Source organism: Pipistrellus hanaki (genome assembly GCF_964339955.1).
Source record: "Pipistrellus hanaki genome assembly, chromosome: 1".
Taxonomy (NCBI): Eukaryota; Metazoa; Chordata; class Mammalia; order Chiroptera; family Vespertilionidae; genus Pipistrellus; species Pipistrellus hanaki.
The window spans coordinates 144215619-144236068 of NC_140503.1; the positions used below are offsets into that span (position 1 = coordinate 144215619).

Below are 20450 nucleotides of genomic sequence, written 5' to 3' on the forward strand. Positions count from 1 at the left end.
ACTGATGCTCTACCACTGAGCCAAACCGGCTTCGGCGAATTCCTGACTAATTTGTTTAGTTTTATATTAGGCCATTTCTCCAAGATCATTCTAGTCTTTCATCCTTGCATAGTGGCATTCATTTTTAAGAAGTTCACTGTACTTATAGTTTCTTTTTTTATATATAGTTTTCTTTTTTTCTTTTTCTGGAGCATGTATGAGAAAAATCCCACATATTTTTGGAATAGAAGCTTCTCTTCCCCGTCAGGTGACTATTTTTACCAAATTTTACAGACTAGTCCCTTTTAGCTCTTTGATACTTTTAAGTTTTATATAAGTTTAATCCTAACTGGTTTTTATTGGTCTTACTCCCCCCCCCCACCTCCCCAACCCATTGTTAAGTCCCCTCAGTTGTACTGCCTGCCCCCTCTTACAGTCTGGGAGCCCTCGGGAGCAGGACGTGACCCAGTGATCAGGGAAAGGTGACACCCCATTACACCTCTGCTGCTGCCTCGGGCAGCCCTGGGCAGCTGGGCAGCCACCATCCGAGGCTTACCTACACCTCGGGCGGCCCTGGGCGGCTGGGCAGCTGACATCTGAAGTTTGCCTGCACCTTGGGCCGGCCCTGGCGGGTTGGGGGGCTGAGGGGACTGGGGGAATCCAGAGGCAGGTGCCTCAGTGGGACTGAGGGGACTGGACGCCACCATCTTGTGGCTGTGGCCACCACCATTTTTGAGTGTGGGGCAGTCAATTAGCATGTTCCCTCCTTATTGGCAGTGGGCGCACCATCTTTGTGGTGGCATGAGGGTCAATTAGCATATTCCCTCTTTATTAGATAAGATAATTAATAGAGTAAGAGTAGCCTGTGTTCAATTTCAAGTGATTCTTTTCCCCCTTCCTTGTAATGTTCCTGCTATTTGCTCCAAAATTACCTTAGATATATGGCCCATTGGCATATTGTAACATTCTAATTTTGAGTGCCTTTAGTCAGCATACTCAATCTTCTGTTTGCCATGGTCTCTGCCATGCCTATGGTTTCTGCCTTACCACACTCATTTCACTGTGTGAAACACCTGGCCTCTGGAGGCATGTGTAACTCTTGCTAAACCTTTACATAACAGGCAAAGGCAAGCATAAAACTGCTTACCTTTTCCTGACATGGCTAGTGAGTGAGGATTCCCACAAGGCTTGGATGAGCAAATCTGAAATCATATGATCTTTAAATAATCCCTATGCATGGTGTCGTCTCTGGTTTTTAGTTATAACTTTCTAATTTTTCAGTACTACCAAGTCTGTTTGTCATTGCTATTATATATATATATATATATATATATATATATATATATATATATATATATATATATATATATATATGAAATATACTAATTAACCAGGATGGGCTGTTTGCCACGCCCTAGCCTAGTGAAGCCCTGAGACCCCATCCCACACAATCTACAAACACACCCAATCTCGCACAGTGGCTTTTGCATATAAATGGGCTGCCCTATCACAGCTTATCCAAATAAACTTCAGCTCCAGTCAGACAGCTCCAAAACTTCCAAACCCCAAACAAAGAGGAGAAAACGATAGTTCTTGCTGTAGCTCCTCTTGGGTAGGTTGCCATCAATGGTTGCCAGGCAGTCTTCTCTGGCTTTCCATGTTTCCAAATCCCCACGTCCCACACTCCAGCACAGTAAACAATGATTGCTGGGCACACCTCTTCAAGAAAGTCACCCTCACTTTCCGACCCTATGGCAGACAGTCCAGCTTCTCCCGTGGGAGTTTGGGTCCCTAGCATCTCCCCCAAAACTGGATTTCAGAGTAATCAGGAGCTTGTTTCCCTTCAGGTTGAAAAAAAAACAGCACATCTAGTCGCTTGCCACCAGCCCAATTCGCATGCCTCTGTACCTCAGCTTTTCAGTGCTTGTGCACTGAATGCTCTTTTCTCTTTCCTTCTAGTTGTAGAACTTCCACTCAGGCAGCTTTCCCATGGTTCTGGGCGATAGACATTTTGTCCATTAGTTGTAGTTTTGAAATTATTCGAGGCAGAAGTTTAGGTGTTTATCTTTGCCACCATCTTGGTTTCTCTAAGGCTTCTAGTTTTACCTAGTTATTCCTCATACTTTTTCAATTGATATTTATTGGAAAGGATATATGTCTTGGGAACCTTTATGTGGGGGGGGGGGGTCTATTAATATAGTAATAACCAGTTATTTTTAAATGAATGCTCTCGAAATGTAATGGTCAAGCTGTTTATATGGTAACAGAACTTAAAAATAAATCCTGTAAATCATTAAAGATTCTGGAATTAAAACTTCTGCACCATCTATGTATCATCCTGTTTAAAGTTGCCCTGTCTTCATTCTTTCTTACTCTGCTTTATTTTCCTCATCATTCTTTTTTGCCGCTGAATATATTTATGTGTTTATTTTTCTATTTGTTATTTGTCTCTTCCTACTGTGCAAGCCATGAGAGTAGAAATTCGTTTCCATGAACTGTTCTCTCACTGTTTAGAACACTATTTGACACATAATGAATGAGAAACTTACTAAATATTTGGTATATATGTTCATGAAACCTTTCTTACCCAACTTTAGTATGTTCTCTTCTGGGTACTACCCTCTCCTTTAATATTCAGTGTTCCTTTAGTGTAATATTTTTTGAGCGCTGATCCTGATGTTGTAACTTTCCCTACTTTAGCCCTCATTGCCAGCAGATGGCCTCACACTAATTCTTCTTACTGCATTACATTTTGTTGTCTATTTGTTTCTTTCATTAGACCTCTGAGCTCCTTGAGGAAAAGAACTTGGCTGTTCTCATCTCCTGTACCTAACACAGTGTCTGAAGATACTCAAGAAGTGTCTGTAGAATGAAGTAGTAATATTCGTGTTACAAAACGAAGTCAGGAAGTGATAGGACATATGTTGATGATTATGCCTTGTTAGCAGAGTCAGAATAGACCCTGTGTTTTTTTTGGCTCCCTCGGTCCCACGCTCTATAAGGAATGAATTTTTATTTTTAACAAAAGTCTTCTTGTTTCTTCACTTACAGATATTAATGATGTACGGAAGTACAAACCAGGTTATTTGGAAGCTACACTTAATTGGTTTAGATTTTATAAGGTGCCAGAGGGAAAACCAGAAAACCAGTTTGCTTTTAATGGAGAATTCAAAAACAAGGTGATGATGATACTCTTTATTTATTTATTTATTTTTTATTATATATTTTATTGATTTTTTTTTTGCCCCCCTCCCTAAAACGTACCGTGTAATACCTGTACAATACTTTTTCATGTTTGGGATTTCTTATATGAATATTTTGTATATAGCAAAAGTTTTAATAATTTTTATACTTAAGGACATTATTTCATCACTTTCATTAAATTTTTTTTCCAGGAGATCTCTCAGTGAATCAGTAGGCTGGTGAAGATCTATATCCATCTATTTATCTATAGATATCTTTTTCATCTAAAAAAAAAAAAAGAGGGATTTCCATGATGAGTCCAATTCTTCAAATTCTCTATGAAGAAAAACCTTCTATTTACTATTCTGGAGAGGACACAGTTACTTACTATTAGTATAAATCAATAGGGGCTTGTCTCCTATGTGCTCATTTTACCATGACTGAATCAAGCTGCTAATTTAAGAAAGTATTTGAATTATCTCAGTGTCATAGAATTTTTTAATAGAATACCATAAACTGTCTCTAATATGATGCAAATGGAGAAAATAGGTCAGAGAGTTATTTTAAAGTTATTACCACTATATGAATTATGAATTATAAACCAACCTTTAAGTGGGTGCTAATAAATAAATTATATTTAATAAGTAAGCCATGTTAATGGCAACTAAAATTTGCAATAAGGCCCAGCCAGCATGGGTCACATTTCAATTCCAGGTCAGGGCACATGCCCTGGTTGCTGGATCAATGCCCGGTGGTGGGGAGAAGGGGCGTGCAGGAGGCAGCTAGTCAATGACTCTCACATCATGGATGTTTCTATCTCTCCCTTTCCATTCTTCTCTGAAATCAATAAAAATATATTTAAATAAATAAATAAAAATAGCATTTATAATAAGTATTTTGCTATATAAGAATTTATTGCTAGACCCCATATTTTTTTTTTAAAGAACCTTTATTAAAAGAACCTTTAAGATCTAAGGCTTTTGTATAGGATTATTAAGTATAAGTATAAAATTGTTCAATAAAACTTTATCTACAAAAACAGAGGCGGACTGCATCTGGCCCCCAGGCTTTAGGTTGCCAACCCCTGATTTCAATTATCCCCACTCCATTCCACTTAATAGATGAAGAAATTAAGATTTAGTGAGATTAAGCAACTTGCCCAAAGTCAAACTGCTGGTAAATAAGGATGCAAGAATTTATACTCAAGTTTGCCTGGCTCCTCAGCTCATGTTCTGATAGTGAGTGTAATATTAGTATAATGATGTGATGATTGCTATGACTTTTTTTTTCTTTTGGTTTGGAATTAGGCTTTTGCTTTTGAAGTTATTAAATCTGCACATGAATGTTGGAAAGCGTTGCTTATGAGGAAGTGTGATGGAGGGTCTATAAATTGGTAAGAATTTGTCATTTTACATTTTGTTATTATTCATTGGCAATAAATATAATACTACTCAGATCTGATTTTTTTTTAAGGGAGTTGCAATTTTTTTTTCACTTAAATATTTACAGAGCACCTATTTGGAAGTCATTACTAAGTGCTGGGCACCATGAAACTAGTAATTGACTTTTTGTTTTTTTTTCAAGGGACTTAAGGTTTACTGGGGGCATTTATAGTATCAGTGGTTATTGAATATATTGTGCTATGTGCAATGATGGAGTGAAAAGACATTAACAATTTTTCAACATGCAAGCATATAGTGATTTTATTTATCTTGTAGCTACCACACCATCCTATATAATAAAAGGCTAATATGCAAATCTACCAAACGGCAGAATGACTGGTCACTATGACACACACTGGCCACCAGGGGGCAGATGCTCAATACAGGAGCTGCCCCTTGGGAGCGCTGCTTGGCCAGAAGCCAAGGTCATGGCTTATGAGTGCAGAGGCAGTGGCAGGAGCCTCTCCCGCCAACACGGCAGCACTAAGGATGTCCGACTGCTGGCTTAGGCCTGCTCCCTGTGGGAACATCCCCCGATGGTCCCAGACTGTGAGAGGGTGCAGGCTGGGCTGAGGGAACTGCTGCCCCTCTCCCCCACCCCTAAGAGCACGAATTTCATGCACTGAGCCTCAAGCTTCTTAATAAGAACAAAAAAGCCTTCTTACCCAACAAGATCTGGATCATTAGCTGATGGATTCATAGGAATCAAACAATAATAACATATATAACCAGTTATTTATTTTACTTTAAAACATTTAAATGTACATTTATTCGCCTATTCCTAAATATAAGGCTAAAATCTTTTCTGTATCCATTCCATGTAGATTATATATATATATATATATATATATGTATATATATATATATATAGTAGAGGCCTGGGACATGAAATTCATGCATTGGGGGGAGGGAGGGTCCCTTCAGCCCAGCATGCACCCTCTCCAATCAGGGACCCCTTGGGGGATGTCTGACTTCCAGTTTAGGGCAGATCCTGGGGATCAGGCCTAAACTGGCAGTCAGACATCCCTCTCACAATCCTGGAGCACTGGCTCCTAATCACTCATCTGCCTGCCTGCCTGGTCACTCCTAATTCCCTCCCTACACACACACTGACCTGATCGCCCCCAACTGCCTCCCCCCTCTGCTGTCCTGGTCACCCTCAACTGCCCTGCTGTTTGGTTATTTGGTCATCCCTCACTAACCCCCTACCGGCCTGGTTGTAGGCAGGCATCTTGTGAGGGTGTGAGGGTCAATTTGCATATTATCTCTTTATTATATAAGATTCTAACACAATGTATAATAAAAATAAAGATCAGATCCTATAACCCTTAAACTCCTTACAGTGAAAAACCCTTATAGATTTGAAGGGTGTGTTTTTTTCTAACCTTTTACAATTGCCTTATTTCATACCTGATTTTGCCATCAAGTTTTTTTTTATAGTAATTCATTTTTTTCCAGGCTTTTTAGAGCCCCAATAGTGTTTACTGCCTCATAAGTTTTAGAGCCTTAGACTCTACTTTTAGTGTTCATAGAAACAGTTCTCTTTTCACACTCCCTTCATCTATGAGCATAATTACTGCTCAAATTATGAAATAATAGCAACCAAGACAACAGACATAAATGAGTCTGGGAACAAAAACAACTGACTGTTGGTGAGCCCAGCTATGGAAAGTAACATGGCATCCTCAAGAGTGGATACTGCCCCACTTCTCTGAACCAGGAGAAATTGGAAAACCATTCTCTTAACAGCAAACACTGACTGGGGGTCTGCTGCCAGGTACTGTCCTGATACCAGGATTACTGCTGTGAATACAATCAACAGTCCCTGCTCTTTTGGAGCATAGAGTCTGGAATCAAAAAAGAGACATTAGAGCAATCATTAGAATTATTTAGTCAGACGAAGGAAAGAAATAGTCTCAAGGAATATTTTATCCAGGTCGTCAAGGGGCTCATCTTACCTGTGGCACACATGCTTGGGCATTATAGCTTCAGATTCTATTTCTCGTGCAGGCTGATGTAACACCCTCAATTCCGATATCTTCCTCCCCATTTTCTTATCTCTTGTGCACACTAGTCTCTCTTTTTATCAGCATATTCTTAAAATTTAGGTAGTTTTTTTCTAATTTAGATAGTTTAATTTATTAACAACAAAGTCTTCCAATCCTGACTATCCTAGTAACTGGTAGACTGAGTTACTCTTCATGGTCAGATACTCGAAGTCAGCTAGTAATGTGATGAGCTAGGTGTCTTCAAACTACGGCCCGCGGGCCACATGCGGCCCGCAGAGGAGTCTGATCCGGCCCGCCAGGTTTTTTGGGCAGTGAGCGCAGCCGAGGTGTTACAGTAGGAATTAGTAGTTCATATAGTCCGGCCCTCCAGCTCTCTGAGGGACCGTGATCTGGCCCCCACTTTAAAAAGTTTGAGGACCCCTGATAAAGAAGGGATCTCTAATTGTCTGAAGAGGTATTTGCTTTCTGTTCACTTCCTTACTTATCTCCTTGCTAATCATACTAACTGAACAGCTCCTGCAGTCCTTGAGGGACTTGCGTTTTTCCCAGGCTTCCTCAGCTACACAGCTGGAGACCATCTCTTTGGTTAGCTTTTCTACTGCTTGATATCATTCCTTCGGTGCTGATTCTAATTATCTTCATTCTGAGAGTGGCTGTTTTTAAGTTCTGGCATTATTTTGCTCTAGTTTTTGGTAATGATTAGGATTACATTAGTAAGAGTTGACATTTATTGAACTCTACTATCTTCCAGGTTCTATGTGTTTTATATATGTTATTTCATTAATACTCACCACCAGTACCTAGTACATCTCCATTTTTCCCATGAGGAATTGAAACCACAGAGATTGAATGGTCAAGGTCTCACTGGGTGGTGGAGCCAGGATTTAAGCCAAATTCCAAGTCTGTTTACTTAACAGCTATAACTTGCCTCTACCATTTTATTTTATTATTATTTCTTATATTTTTTTTATTGATTTCAGAGAAAAAGGGAGAGGGAAAGAGAAACAGAAACATCAATGATGAGAGAGAATCATTGATTGGCTGCCTCCTTGCATGCTCCCTACTGGGGATCGAGCCCACAACCCAGGCTTGTGCCCTGACCAGGAGTCAAACTGTGACCTCCTGGTTCATAGGTTGATGCTCAACCATTGAGCCACCACAGTAAGGCTACCTGTACCATTTTAAAGAATACAACAAAATAAGTTTTGTTGGCTTAAAAATTATCAGGCCATACATTCTGGATATAAATTATATGTGTCTATGTCATTTAAAGACTAAATCTTTAGAATTTTAACTCATTTTTTTAATTTTTTATTTTTATCACTACTTGATTTGTAAAATATATTCAAAATTGTTACATTTTCATATTCTTTGCTTTTAGTGAACAAATTGCCTCTCTCTCTCGGTTCCTTAAAATATTCTGTTATAGATGAGTTTGTACCTCTTCCCTTTTTAACCTGTTTTCCCCACTTTGTTCAGTTTAGTTTCACATTATTTATCATTGCGGTTCTCTAACAATACATAGTCCATCAGAATTACCTAGGGAAACTGTGAGAAAACTTAACTGCATTGAATTAGGATCTCTAAGCCTTTATATGTTTTTAAAGCCCCTAACGAGCCTCTGTGTGTGTGTGAACCATAAAATACGAACTTTCTCCAGAACACACAAGGCTTTTCAAGATTGGTCTGGTCTCACATAACATCATTTCATGCCTCTTATTTCTTATTTCCAACAATTGAGAACAGCTTGTCACTCCTCATATGCACCATGGTTATTGACTGCTAGGCGGTGACTCTGTTTCCTTTGACATTGATTATCTTCTTATTTTGTGAACTGCCCAACTTTCTCATTTTTAAGACTTATCTTTGAATGCATCTTCTCTAGGAAACTTTCCCTTATAGAAGCCCCAATGCTAGCTAAGGTGCCAGTACACTCAGTATTCCCTCTGTGTGTTTATATCATTGTAATTAACTAGAATAATCCACCCCCACCCCCTTATTTATGGTTTTACTTTCCTCCGTTTCAGTTACCTGCAGTCAACTGTGGTCTGAGATATTAATGGAAAATTCCAGAAAAATAATTATAAGTTTTAAATCAACACTGTTCTTAGTAGTGTGATAAAATCTCACATTGTCCTACATTGTTGGTCTTCAAACTTTTTCAGTTGACCTGGACATTCTTTGTCTTTCACATAGAAATCATCACTTTCAAAGCATTTAAACCAGCATTCACAAGTACCTTGAGGTGGAGCATGTTCAACATAAGCTTCCCAAAGTATATGATAACTTTCAGCAGCACTTTTCTTCAAAATAATAAATTAAAACTTCCCGCAAATGCTCTTTTTTTGGCATGAAATTTGACATTTTTAAGTGTAAAAATATCTATGATGTTAACATTTCAGCAAATTTGACACATGAAGTTTTGAAGCTTGCTGTCAATACAACAAAGTAGCATCCATATCGTATTGCATATATAACAACATATGTGTAACGCCATCTATTAAAAAAAATCCACATTAGTAACTGGTACACCTAGTATATGTTAGAGTATATTGTTATAATTGATCTACTTTATTTCTAGTTAGTGTTAATTTCTCATTTAATTTATAGGTATGTATGTATAGGAAAAAACAATGTATAGAGTGTTCAGTTCTGTCCGTGGTTTCAGGCATCCACTGGGGATCTTGGCACATATCCCCTGAAGTTTAGAGGGACTGCTGTACTTAGTTTGTGAATTTATGTCTTCTAGAAGTTCCTTAAAAGCAACTGTAGAAAGCTGCCTTAACCATCTTTATTTCTCTTCTGACATTAATAAATTCCTTGGAAGTAAACTGTTGAATAATACTTTAAAGCCAACAAATATTTGTTGTGTTTTTAATCTAGTAGTGACTCTTCTGTTTCCAGGAGCACTGCATTTATTAAATTCTTTCATTGGTATTTTGAGTATTATCTTTTTCACAATAAGTTTTGTTATTTTTATTATTTTGGTCCCACTGTTTAATGTTTACTCTGAAAGTGACATATTTTTTAACAGAAAGAATTTCATTCTCTTTTTACCTAAAATAATTTTAAACTCTTTGTAGGATAAACAGGATATTTATTTATTTATTTATTTTGCCATTTTGGTTTAACTTTAAATGCCTCCAACCCTCTTTACAGCCACAGTTTATTTATCTATCTCATTTTTAAGAAATCTGAAGTGTACTATTCTTTTTATCAGTTTATTTTATTTCACTAACGATTATTTGTTGTGATGCAGTTTTTCAAGTTTTTGTTGCTTCTCAAATGCCCTTCTAGTTGCAAAACTGCTTTAATTCCGTTATCATTTTTGTACTCATAAATTATTTTGTATTGCAACTACTCTCCTGTTTAATATGTTCTATATAGTATTGTCCAAATTATCTTTGAAAAATACAAATGTAATTGTCATTTTTCTTCTTAAAAACTTATGTGGTTCCTTCCCATCGATGATAGAATATGACGCAGCTCTCCCACACATTAAACATGTCAAAACCTGCCGAAACCAGTTTGGCTCAGTGGTAGAGCGTCGGTCTGCGGACTGAAGGGTCCCAGGTTCGATTCCGGTCAAGGGCATGTACCTTGGTTGTGGGCACATCCCCGGTGGGGGGTGTGCAAGAGGCAGCTGGTCGATGTTTCTCTCTCATCGACGTTTCTAGCTCTCTATCTCTCTCCCTTCCTCACTGTAAAAAACCAATAAAATATATATATTTTTTAAACATGTCAAAACCTACTTGATCAGCCTCATGTCTGTCCCCTTTCATCTCACTATCTTTCCTCAATGAAAGATTGTTCATTCTCCAAGATGTAGTCTGCAAAGAATTTTTTTTTTTCTGGCCAGAATTACCTATCCTCTCACCTGGGCTATTACATCACCTAAGCTATACACACCCCTCTGAAGAACTTGGGCCAGTATATTATTATTATTATTATTATTATTATTATTATTATTTCTCTAAATTGAGTTTGAACCTTAGCAGTTAGTGACAGGACTTGATAGGTACTTTATGCTTACTGAATGAAAAAAAAAATGTATCCAAATTGTTTAGGTCTTAAATTTGTTTCTTTTTATCTTTCCAGAGGGATGTGTATTTGATCTTATACAGATGGCTCCAATTCTTTTAACTTTGTATAGATTTACTGCAGTGTCACTTCTACAAACTCTGGAGGTTATAGTCCAAAATCATTGTCATTCTCTTCTCTCCCCTCCCTCCTTTGCCCTCTCTCTCTTCCTCCTTCCCTCCCTCCTTCTCTACCTGTCTCCCTGTCTCTCCTATTTTCTTGACTACTTTGCTGTACAATGAAAAGCCTGGGCAAAGCTATATCCTGGATTTGAGGATTCTCATTTGTCTGATTTGAGATGGTCTTGGAAAAAAAAAATTTCTCTTTACTAATGCTCTATATTGCTGGCCGTAAATTTCATCTTTTATGTGTCTATTCATTATTTGCAGGTAATTTCTTTTTCTATTTTTATTTAATCAATTAGTTTTACCCTATTATGTATCTACTAATATGCCTTTTATTATTTTTTAATGCAATTTGGGCTTGTTGTACATAGCATTTTTTGTATTGCTTGTCTGTTGCTTTAATATCATGTCTGCTTATTTTGGTAAGCCAGATTGTATGTGGGCTATATAATGTTTATAAATTTACAGCAAGATATTTGGTATCTTATTATTAAAAGGGAAGCAGTATATTCTTTGTAGTCATATTCAATCTTATTTGTAGTAGACACTATCAGCTTAGTCATCTTTCCATTAAATGATTTTTCTGCTTCTCTTGTAGGCTACGGTCAGATTTGAGAGCTAAAATGTTTCCTAAATATTGTCAGCTCCATAGGGGCTCTGGAGTGCAATGGGAGCTTTGTATCCTCAGCATCCATAGATGGTTTAGCTTTAATCTTAAAAACATTATACATAGAATTTACCATACACCATGGTTTCTTCAGAGGACTAGCACTTCAGACTGCAATGTCTGATTTTTTGCCTTATTCTTTTTAAATTTAGTTTTAACTTCCTTTACGGAAACTTTCATCTGACTTATAAGGCTTTACCTTTTTCAATTTTTAAATAAACATGGGATGTAGAGAAGAAATAGTCTTAAAGATGATAATGCCAACTTTCATCAATTTTATCCATGTCAAGAATGAAAATAAATCCCGCATGTTGAGTCTGGATAGAAAGCAAACTGACTTGCTAGTATAATTGTTATACCCAATGTCTGATTACAGACAGATGTAGTTTAGATAGATAGATAGATAGATAGATAGATAGATAGATAGATAGATAGATATCCTGACATATTTCACAAACCGTTGTGAAAATTAATTTGATAATGTATATCTATAGATTTACTTGAGGGCGTGTGTGTGTGTGTGTGTGTGTGTGTGTGTGTGTGTATTTTATCTATTATTTGTCTCCTTTAGGAATCTGAATTGATTTCAGAGAAGAGGGGGGAGGGAGAGAGAGATAGAAGCATTAATGATGAGAAAGAATCATTGATCGGCTGCCTTCTACATGTCCCACACTGGGGATGAAACCTGCAATCCAGGCATGTGCCCTGACCAGAATTGAAGCATGACCTTTTAGTTCATAGGTCGAAGCTCAACCATTGAGCCATGTTGGCTGGCCTTTCCTTCTATATTAAAAATTAACTGGGCTTTAACTCTCTTCTTATTGCCTCTTTCTACAATATATCCATTTTAATCTGATATTTTTGATGAAATTATGTTTGAGAATAATGATGCCTTTGCTTTGATGCAGGAGGTAGGACAAAGTCCTGGGTGTCTTGCTGCGTTGACAGCACAGTGTCCCATTGAGTGGCGAAGCTTTAACTCTGTAGAACCATTATTGATCATGGAAGGAGCTGGTGTCTTATGCCTTACCAAACTTCCTTACTTGTGAGAAAACGGAGTTTTCATAGTCCTATGATTTTCTGTCACCACTCTTGGCTTAATCTCCCATACCTTTCTTTCAGTGGCCAATTAGTGTTTATCTCCTCAATTAGAGAAAATTTGTCCTTATAGTCATCATTCTGTGGGTCAAATTTTTTTTCTTTCCTTCAATAAAGGTGAAGTGTAGTTTTAGCTTAGCCTTTTATATATAACAGGATGCAGTTGAAATTTGTATACTTTTGTATAATTTTATTTTGAATTCTGGAGTGTGAAGTACCGCAGAGCACTTTTATTTATAACCTTGTCTGAAAGAATGTACAAGAATCTACATTTATCCTACTTTATAGTCATTCAGGTCCTTTTCACCAGCTAGAATCATACTGTCATGTGGAATATTTGGACTTGGTTTTCTTTTGGGTAATTGTTCCTTTTTTATCCTGTGTAATAAAAACATTCTTGTCTCATTTGCAGCATAAATTTGGAGATAAGTGATAGTCCTTTTCATTGTTCTCAAGAGAAGGCAAGATCATTAGTTGAATCGGTAAGGCAAAATGTCCTTTAATCTTATGTCATAAGGAAGTCTATCATGTTAAAAAATAACACTAAAATGTATTATTTTTAATCCAGGTTTAATTGAAAACCTTGTCGTTGAATTATTAAGTTTTCTTTTCTAAAATACGTTAACCATTTAATTTCAAATGATGCTCTTTTTCTTAACATCACCAATTTATTGTTTGTATGCATTGTTCTCTGTGCAGTTCTGTTCCCATGAGTTTCCTACTAGTTGGTGGTGAAAGTGCAACTGGCTGCTGACACAGGTGCACTTTGGCTCAAGAAAAATGAAATAAATAAGACCCCTTTTTTCCATTTAATTTGGCTATCTCACAAGATTTCTACTTCCTAGTTAAGAAGATATCCTTGGATATTTACATGTCCTACTGGTTTTGTTGCCTGGAAACAACTGAATTTATTAACAAATTGGTACTTATATTGGTGTTTTAATTTTTAAAATAGACTAGAAGCCTGGCCGGCATGGCTCAATGGTTGATCATGGAACTATGAACCAGGAAGTCACTGATTCCGGTCAGGACACATACCCGGGGTTATAGGTTCAATCCCCAGTGTGGGGGGTATAGGAGGCAGCTGATGAATGATTCTTTCTCATTGATTTTCTAAATAAGAAAATTCATATTCAGATAATCAAGTCATATTGTTATGTAGTGTTTTTAAGAATGATATTAAGCTATAAATACCATTTGTAAATTAAGTTTTTAACAAATTATCTCTTTATGAGGTAAGAAACTAGTGAATTTAGATGTTTACTTCAGGAACAACAGACATCTTTGCTTACTGTGGCTGCTTCAATTTTTTTCTCCACTTATTCAAGTATTTGATTAGTGCCTGTTCCGTGTGGTGAGATTCTAGGTGCTGGGGATGCAGTACTAAGGAAAAGATATAAACATTTCTGCCCATGGATAGAATGTCAGCTATTCCAGTTGGGGAGATGGATGGTTATTAAATACACAAGTAAAATAAGTAGTGTCTTGAAAGGTTATTGAAAATGCTTGTAGGAGGTGGGATTGTTTGAAGGAGAGACACTAAATACATAGCATTTGTATTAATTTAAAATACAGTGCCTAGATAAGGGACTGAGGCCAGCATAAGCTTTCTTTGGTTGATAAAAGAAAGAGGAATACTTTGGCAAGGAAAATTCTGGATTTGTTTTAAAGAAATGAAATATAGGAATATTTGTGATAAGTATTTTTTAGAGTGGGAAAGAGGAGGAGATGGCATTTTTAGAATAAGGGTATAAAATAAAACTGACTATTTTGTGGAGAATTTCTCTTAGATGAGGAGAGGGTGCCCACATTCTTTACCTACTGAGAAACAGAAGTAACCGAAAATCCTGGCTTTGTTTCTTACAAGGAAAATATAACAGTGCTGGACCTGAGGGTGAGAGTTGGGATTGGGGCATTCTTAGTTGCTGTTCTGTGCATTTCTTTGTTCTTCCAGTTTCTACAAGCAAGTGTCACCCTTGTTATTTTAAAAGTCTGGAAGTCATTGATAGTTAAATAGCTGATGTTTATCATGATGTCATGTTGGTATTTTTAAATATAAATCCTGGTCTCTCTTTTGGCATATGCTAATATGAAAAAATGTATAAAAAATAAATTACCTCCAAACTTTAATAGTTTACTACCTCTGAGTGTTAGACTTGCCTGTAATGTTCGTTTTCTTTTATATAAGGCTTTGTACATTCTGAATATATTCTATTAACCAAGAAATTCTTTTTCAGAATGAAAAGATTAAAATAATCTGGAAATTATTTTTAAATAACATTTAAGAGTAACTGTCTTAGGTAGAGTAGTTTGTTCATTTCTTTTCTGTGACACTCTGTAGGTTAATGAGAAGCTGCTCAGTTGTTCTGTCTTCTATGCCATACATGTTCTTCCTCTGAAATGTTTTCAGTTCCAGCAAGAAGCAGCTGCTGATTTTAAACAGGAAATCTAACCAGCTAACTTTTTAACAATCTTTGTAATATGTGTCCTACACAATTTGAAAAGCATAACAATTTCAAAGAACAGGCAAGTTTCTCTGTTTATATTCTGTTTAGAAAACCAGAGTCATTGCATCCCAGAGGCCTAGTCTCAGTGAGCATAATTTCATGCTGTAGAGCAGTGTTTTTCAACCTTTTTTGGGCAAAGGCACACTTGTTTCATGAAAAAAATCACGAGGCACACCACCATTAGAAAATGTTAAAAAATTTAACTCTGTGCCTATATTGACTATATATAAAGTAATTCTCTTGAATAGTAATCAAATAAACACAAAGAAAGTATTTTATAATTACTTTATTATGAAATATTAAGTAAACAAAATAGTGAAAAATTATAAAATTCTTGTCTTGTCTGCACCTACGGCACACCAGGCAAGTGTGCCGCGGAACAGCGGTTGAAAAACGCTGCTGTAGAGTTCCTCTCACACCCAGATTCATTTCAGTTCTACCACCCTCAAAACCAGCATGGTTAAGCATTTTGTCATGCTAGAAAAAATGAATAGAATTTTTTTTTAAGTACTTGGAAAATGTCAAGTATTTTTTATTTTACATAAAATTTGTACAGAGGTCTTTATTTACATTGTTACATCATTCTTTTTTATGACAGAAAAAACAAAGCATATTTGATTATGGTTGTTTTTAAATAGAGTTGAAGGAAAAATAACTTTAACCAATTATGATTTTGGGGAGAGCAATGTATTAGTTAGGGTTCTCCAGAGAACCAGTCAGTAGTGTGTGTGTGTGTGTGTGTGGTTAGAGAGAGAGGGGGAGGAGGGGAGGGAAGAGGAGGGGAGATAAAGATAGCAGAGGCTTGGGAAGTCCAAAAACTGCAGGGTGGGCTGGCAGGCCAAAAACCCTATGGTACAGATAAAGTCCAAAGGCATTTTGCTGGAGAATTTTCTCTTGCTTAGGGAAACTGGTCTTTTTGTTCTATTCAGGCCCTCAACTGATTGGGTGAGACCCACCCATCCAGTGGAGGGCAGTTCAATTTAAATGTTAATCTCACTCCAAGGTGACACATTCACTATGATAGGGAATGTTTTAATATTGCTGTAATTTAACCATTTTTCAAGCTGAGTTGTTCTTATTCAGTACTGCCCTTAGACCTAGAGGATCCTCATCCAGTTCTGTCCTTCCCCACAGTGCAAGACCAAGGGACAAAGTTGTGCCTTCACTGGCAGCCTAAGCCCCCCATTCTAGACAACCTACTGACTACTCAAGACCCTAGAATTCTTTGCCCAGACAGCTGCAGGCCTGTTTTCAGGGTCTGTGTGGGCATCTGCCCAAATTCACACTCATTACTCTGTGGACTGTGTGCTCACTGTTACTTCTGCAGGGGTCGGGGTGGCCATGGCAGGTAGGGGTGGCATGGATGTGTGGGCTGGAATTTCCACTTTTGTGCAGGTGAGGCCTCCGTTGCAGAACGGAGCCTGGGCTGGGAGGAGACACGGGGCAGGGTGAGGGCCGTGTGCCTCTTCTCACGCTGCCATCCTCAGGCAGCCTCTGAGGCATCCGGAGGCTAGAGAGCTCCCAAGTCGTTAGTTACAAAGATATCTTTACAAGATAGTAGGATGAAACATACTCTCTGTTGTAGCCATCATTCTGTTAGCTTGGTTTATACCTTTTAACTGTTCAGATGTATGGTGTATGGTCTTTCATTTCTACCTTTCCCAAGACCTCAAATGCCAAAGGTAGGTCTTCCCTATTGAGGGTAAGCAAAGTCAGAGAATTAGAAGTTGATTGTTGAATTTGAAATATGAAAAGTCAGGTTTTTGTTGGGGAGATGAGGTTACGACTGGGGAAGAGCCCGTCATGGTCCACTCTGGCTCGGGAAAATGGATCTTCCAATAAAGTGTCTTTTATAAAAATGTTTAGCCGAAACCGGTTTGGCTCAGTGGTAGAGCATCGGTCTGTGGACTAAAAGGTCCCGGGTTCGATTCCGGTCAAGGGCATGTACCTTGGTTGCGGGCACATCCCCGGTGGGGGGGTGTGCAAGAGGCAGCTGGTCAATGTTTCTCTATCATCGACATTTCTAGCTCTCTATCTCTCTCCCTTCCTCCATGTAAAATATCAATAAAATATATTTTTAAAAAGTTTAAAAATGTATTCTTAGTTAGAAAAAAATTTATATCTCAAGATATTTGTCCACCACAGGTTGTATTACATCTGCCCTAAGAATCTTGGCCCAGTCATCAAAATTAACAAACTTCACCTTAAAAGTTCTGGAAAGCAGCTGCATAAATTATATAGTTCATATATGTGCCTCTGTGTGTGTACACGCACTGTATGCGCATACTTATGAATGTGTGATTTGATTTTTGTTCTCAGGACCTCAGCCAGGAAAGCAGCTGAAAGGAAACCTCTCTCCTCATTCCCAGTAGTTCCCAAGGGCTAATGAGAAAAGATATTTTCAAGCATGCTTTTTCCATTTAACTCTGTATGGTTTTTTATCTGAACGAGTGAACAGTGATAATAAAGGCAAAAGGAAATTTTTTTTTCAGGTTAGAGAACTATCATGTGTGAACTTGGTTCTATAAATTTATGAGAAGTACTTTTGGATACAGTTTCTACATCTAAACATTCATTGTAATGGAAACTCTGTTCTTATCTTTCAGGTATCACCTTCAATAAGTAAAGGAAGTAATGAAGAAGGTATGGTACATTTGGGTTCTTAAGGAGCTAGAGGTGTAAATTGATTCATTTTTAGTTAGTGATAGCCAAAACAAACAAACAAAAATACCAATAGATTAATTTAAAAGTTATATAAACTGGAGAGTATTATGCTAAGTGAAATAAGCCAGTCTCAGAGAAAGATAAGTATCATATGATCTCACTCATATGTGGAATCTAGAAAACAAAGTATACTGATGAGTAAAATAGATCCAGAGCCAGAACCATGGAACAGAATGTCTATTCTCAGAGGGGGGAGGAGTGAGAGAAGGGAGCGCCTCAGGGGTGGGGGCGCCTTAGGGGTGGGGGTGCCTCAGGGGTGGGGGCTCGTGTAAGAAGAGATCAGTCAAAGAGCTTGTATGGTTATATGCAAAACCCATGGACACAGACAATAGGGTGGTGAAGGCCTGGGGTGGGCAGTGATGGGGAGCAGGGGCTAGCTAGAAGGCGTCAATGGGGGAGAGGAGGGATATCAGTAATACTTTCAACAATAAAGGTACAATTTTTAAAAAGTTATATAAACTAAGTAAAATACTTTTCAAAATAGTCATTAAAATTTTCACATGAAATGGTTTATTTCTTGATTTCAGAAAATGAGAAAGAGTACATTCATTACTTTTAGGCTACAAAATGATTGATTATTAGTGACTTTTTTAGTCAAGTAGAGAGACTCCAGCTAGTTCTAATAAGCTTAAAAAAGACTCAAAATATCTGATTTGGGTGTTTTCTTTATCTTTCATCACTTTCTTTATTTTAACTGAAGATCTTAAAATTGAAAATTTGTAGCATGATTTAAAATGCCATATTTTTACTACCATCATATTTGAAGCTGTTTTGAGAAACAAGTAAAAATATTCCATGGTAAAAATTTCAGAATACAAGCATATGCACATGTAATTTATCTTTTAATATTTGGGCAGACCTTTGGCCTGTTGTTTTAATATAAAACAGTAGAAGAATGCTGAGCTTGCAAATTTGGAGAAAAGATTGAGCACTGTTTACTGTGAGTCCAGTTCTAGGATTATGAGGAAGGAGCAGAACCACAGAGCTGGTTTCCTGGGAAGCAAGCTCCGTCCCTTATGTGGGGACTAACCCATGTTTCTTTGTGATACTACCCCATTTGGGATATTTGACAGGCAGTCAAATTTTACAGTTCAAGGTTTTTCTAGACCTTTTGTGCTGCAGCTAGGGTACTAACTTCTGTAATATTCAATGGAGACTGAAATCACCCAGAGAGAAATAGAAAATAAAATGGGAAGGCTCTAGAATTTTTTAAAACTATTTTTTATTGATTTCACAGAGGAAGGGAGAGTAAAAGAGAGATAGAACAGCAATGATGAGAAAGAATCATCGACCAGCTGCCTCCTGCACACCCCCTACTGGGGACCGAGCCTGCAACCCAGGCATGTGCCCTGGACCAGAACTAAACCCGAGACCCTTCAGTCCGCAGGCTGATGCTCTATCCACTGAGCCAAACCCACCAGGTCAGGCTCTAGAATTTTTAACGTAGTTTTATGTAAGACTTGATCTAAATGAGAAGAGTTTGAAGGGAAGTAACTTTAAGTAGAGAAATGGGTTATGCTAAATAAGCTTTTAAAAAATAGATACATTTTATTGATTTCAGAAAGAGAGAGGAAGGGAAAAACATCAATGATGAGAGAGAATCATTGATTGTCTGCCTCCTGCACACTCACTACTGAGGTTTCAGCCCGAAACCTGAGCATGTGCCCTCACCAGGGAATGGAACCTTGACCTCCTGATTTATAGGTCAATGCTCAGCCACTGAGCCATACAGACGGGGCCATGCTAAGCTTCTTGATTTTTTTTTTTTACCTGCCTGAACACTTCCTAAAGGTCTAAATTAAATTTGTCTTATTCTTTCTTCCTCCCTCCCTCCCTTGAACCCCTTCCCTAACACCCATTTTAAACACAGATCAAGTGTGGCACTTCCTTGCAAGTGATGGGAACATTTGAAGTTCTGCCATCAATATTCCAGTCTCTGAGGACTTCCAGACTGTCTCCCTCAAGTGCTGGAGATGGGCAGATCGATGAGAATTTGCTAACTTTCTGTTGAAACTCTTTTTTCCTCCCCAAACTGTTTTGTTTATCACTATGTCAATAAACACTGGTTTTGAATTAGTCTCCTCCAGATATTTATTGATATGATAAAGATTTCATTTAATTTGTAGCAGAAATTTAGAAGCACTGAGTTTTGGCCAGTTTACATTTCTGTGCCCAAAGATTTTACTGGGCTTATTTCTATAGGTTTATGTAAAAATTACAAATTTAGTACATGAATAAGATTTCTGTAGATTGTTTTCATTTTCATACCTTATTATCATCCCTTTTCGTGTCTCTTGCTGGCAAAGACTTTATTGGCCAACTTCTGTATAACCTCTGGCCAACCTCTGTGTAAATGCGTTTACATATTAAGGCTCTTAACTATAATTTTTGTTTCAAAGGACTGAAAGTCTTTGAGTCTTATCCAGTTTCCTTAGCTTCAGTTCTCATCTCTATGGTGATGGCTCCCAGCTATACATAAGAAGCCTATCTCTCTCTCCTGGGGTCTGCCTATGGGACATCTCTTCAAATACCTTAGATGCCTCAGGTCCAAAACTGACCTCCTATTAATTCCTTTGTTCTTGAACAATCGAGTTAACATTCTTTTGGTCCCCCACTCAAACTCTGATACCATATTG

General features: G+C 37.6%; 1 protein-coding gene across 1 annotated transcript in view; it reads left to right on the forward strand.

Moving 5' to 3' along the window:
- The window catches only part of PPA2 (inorganic pyrophosphatase 2), a 70833-nt gene extending 50943 nt beyond the window's left edge, over window positions 1–19890 (forward strand). The window contains exons 7-11 of the mRNA XM_084872819.1: window positions 3031–3158; window positions 4470–4555; window positions 12996–13065; window positions 17697–17733; window positions 19685–19890. Coding sequence (XP_084728945.1) covers window positions 3031–3158; window positions 4470–4555; window positions 12996–13065; window positions 17697–17733; window positions 19685–19725 — 362 coding nt within the window. The 3' untranslated portion in view covers window positions 19726–19890. The remainder of the gene's footprint in view (window positions 1–3030; window positions 3159–4469; window positions 4556–12995; window positions 13066–17696; window positions 17734–19684) is intronic.
- The last annotated feature ends 560 nt before the right edge of the window (window positions 19891–20450 follow it).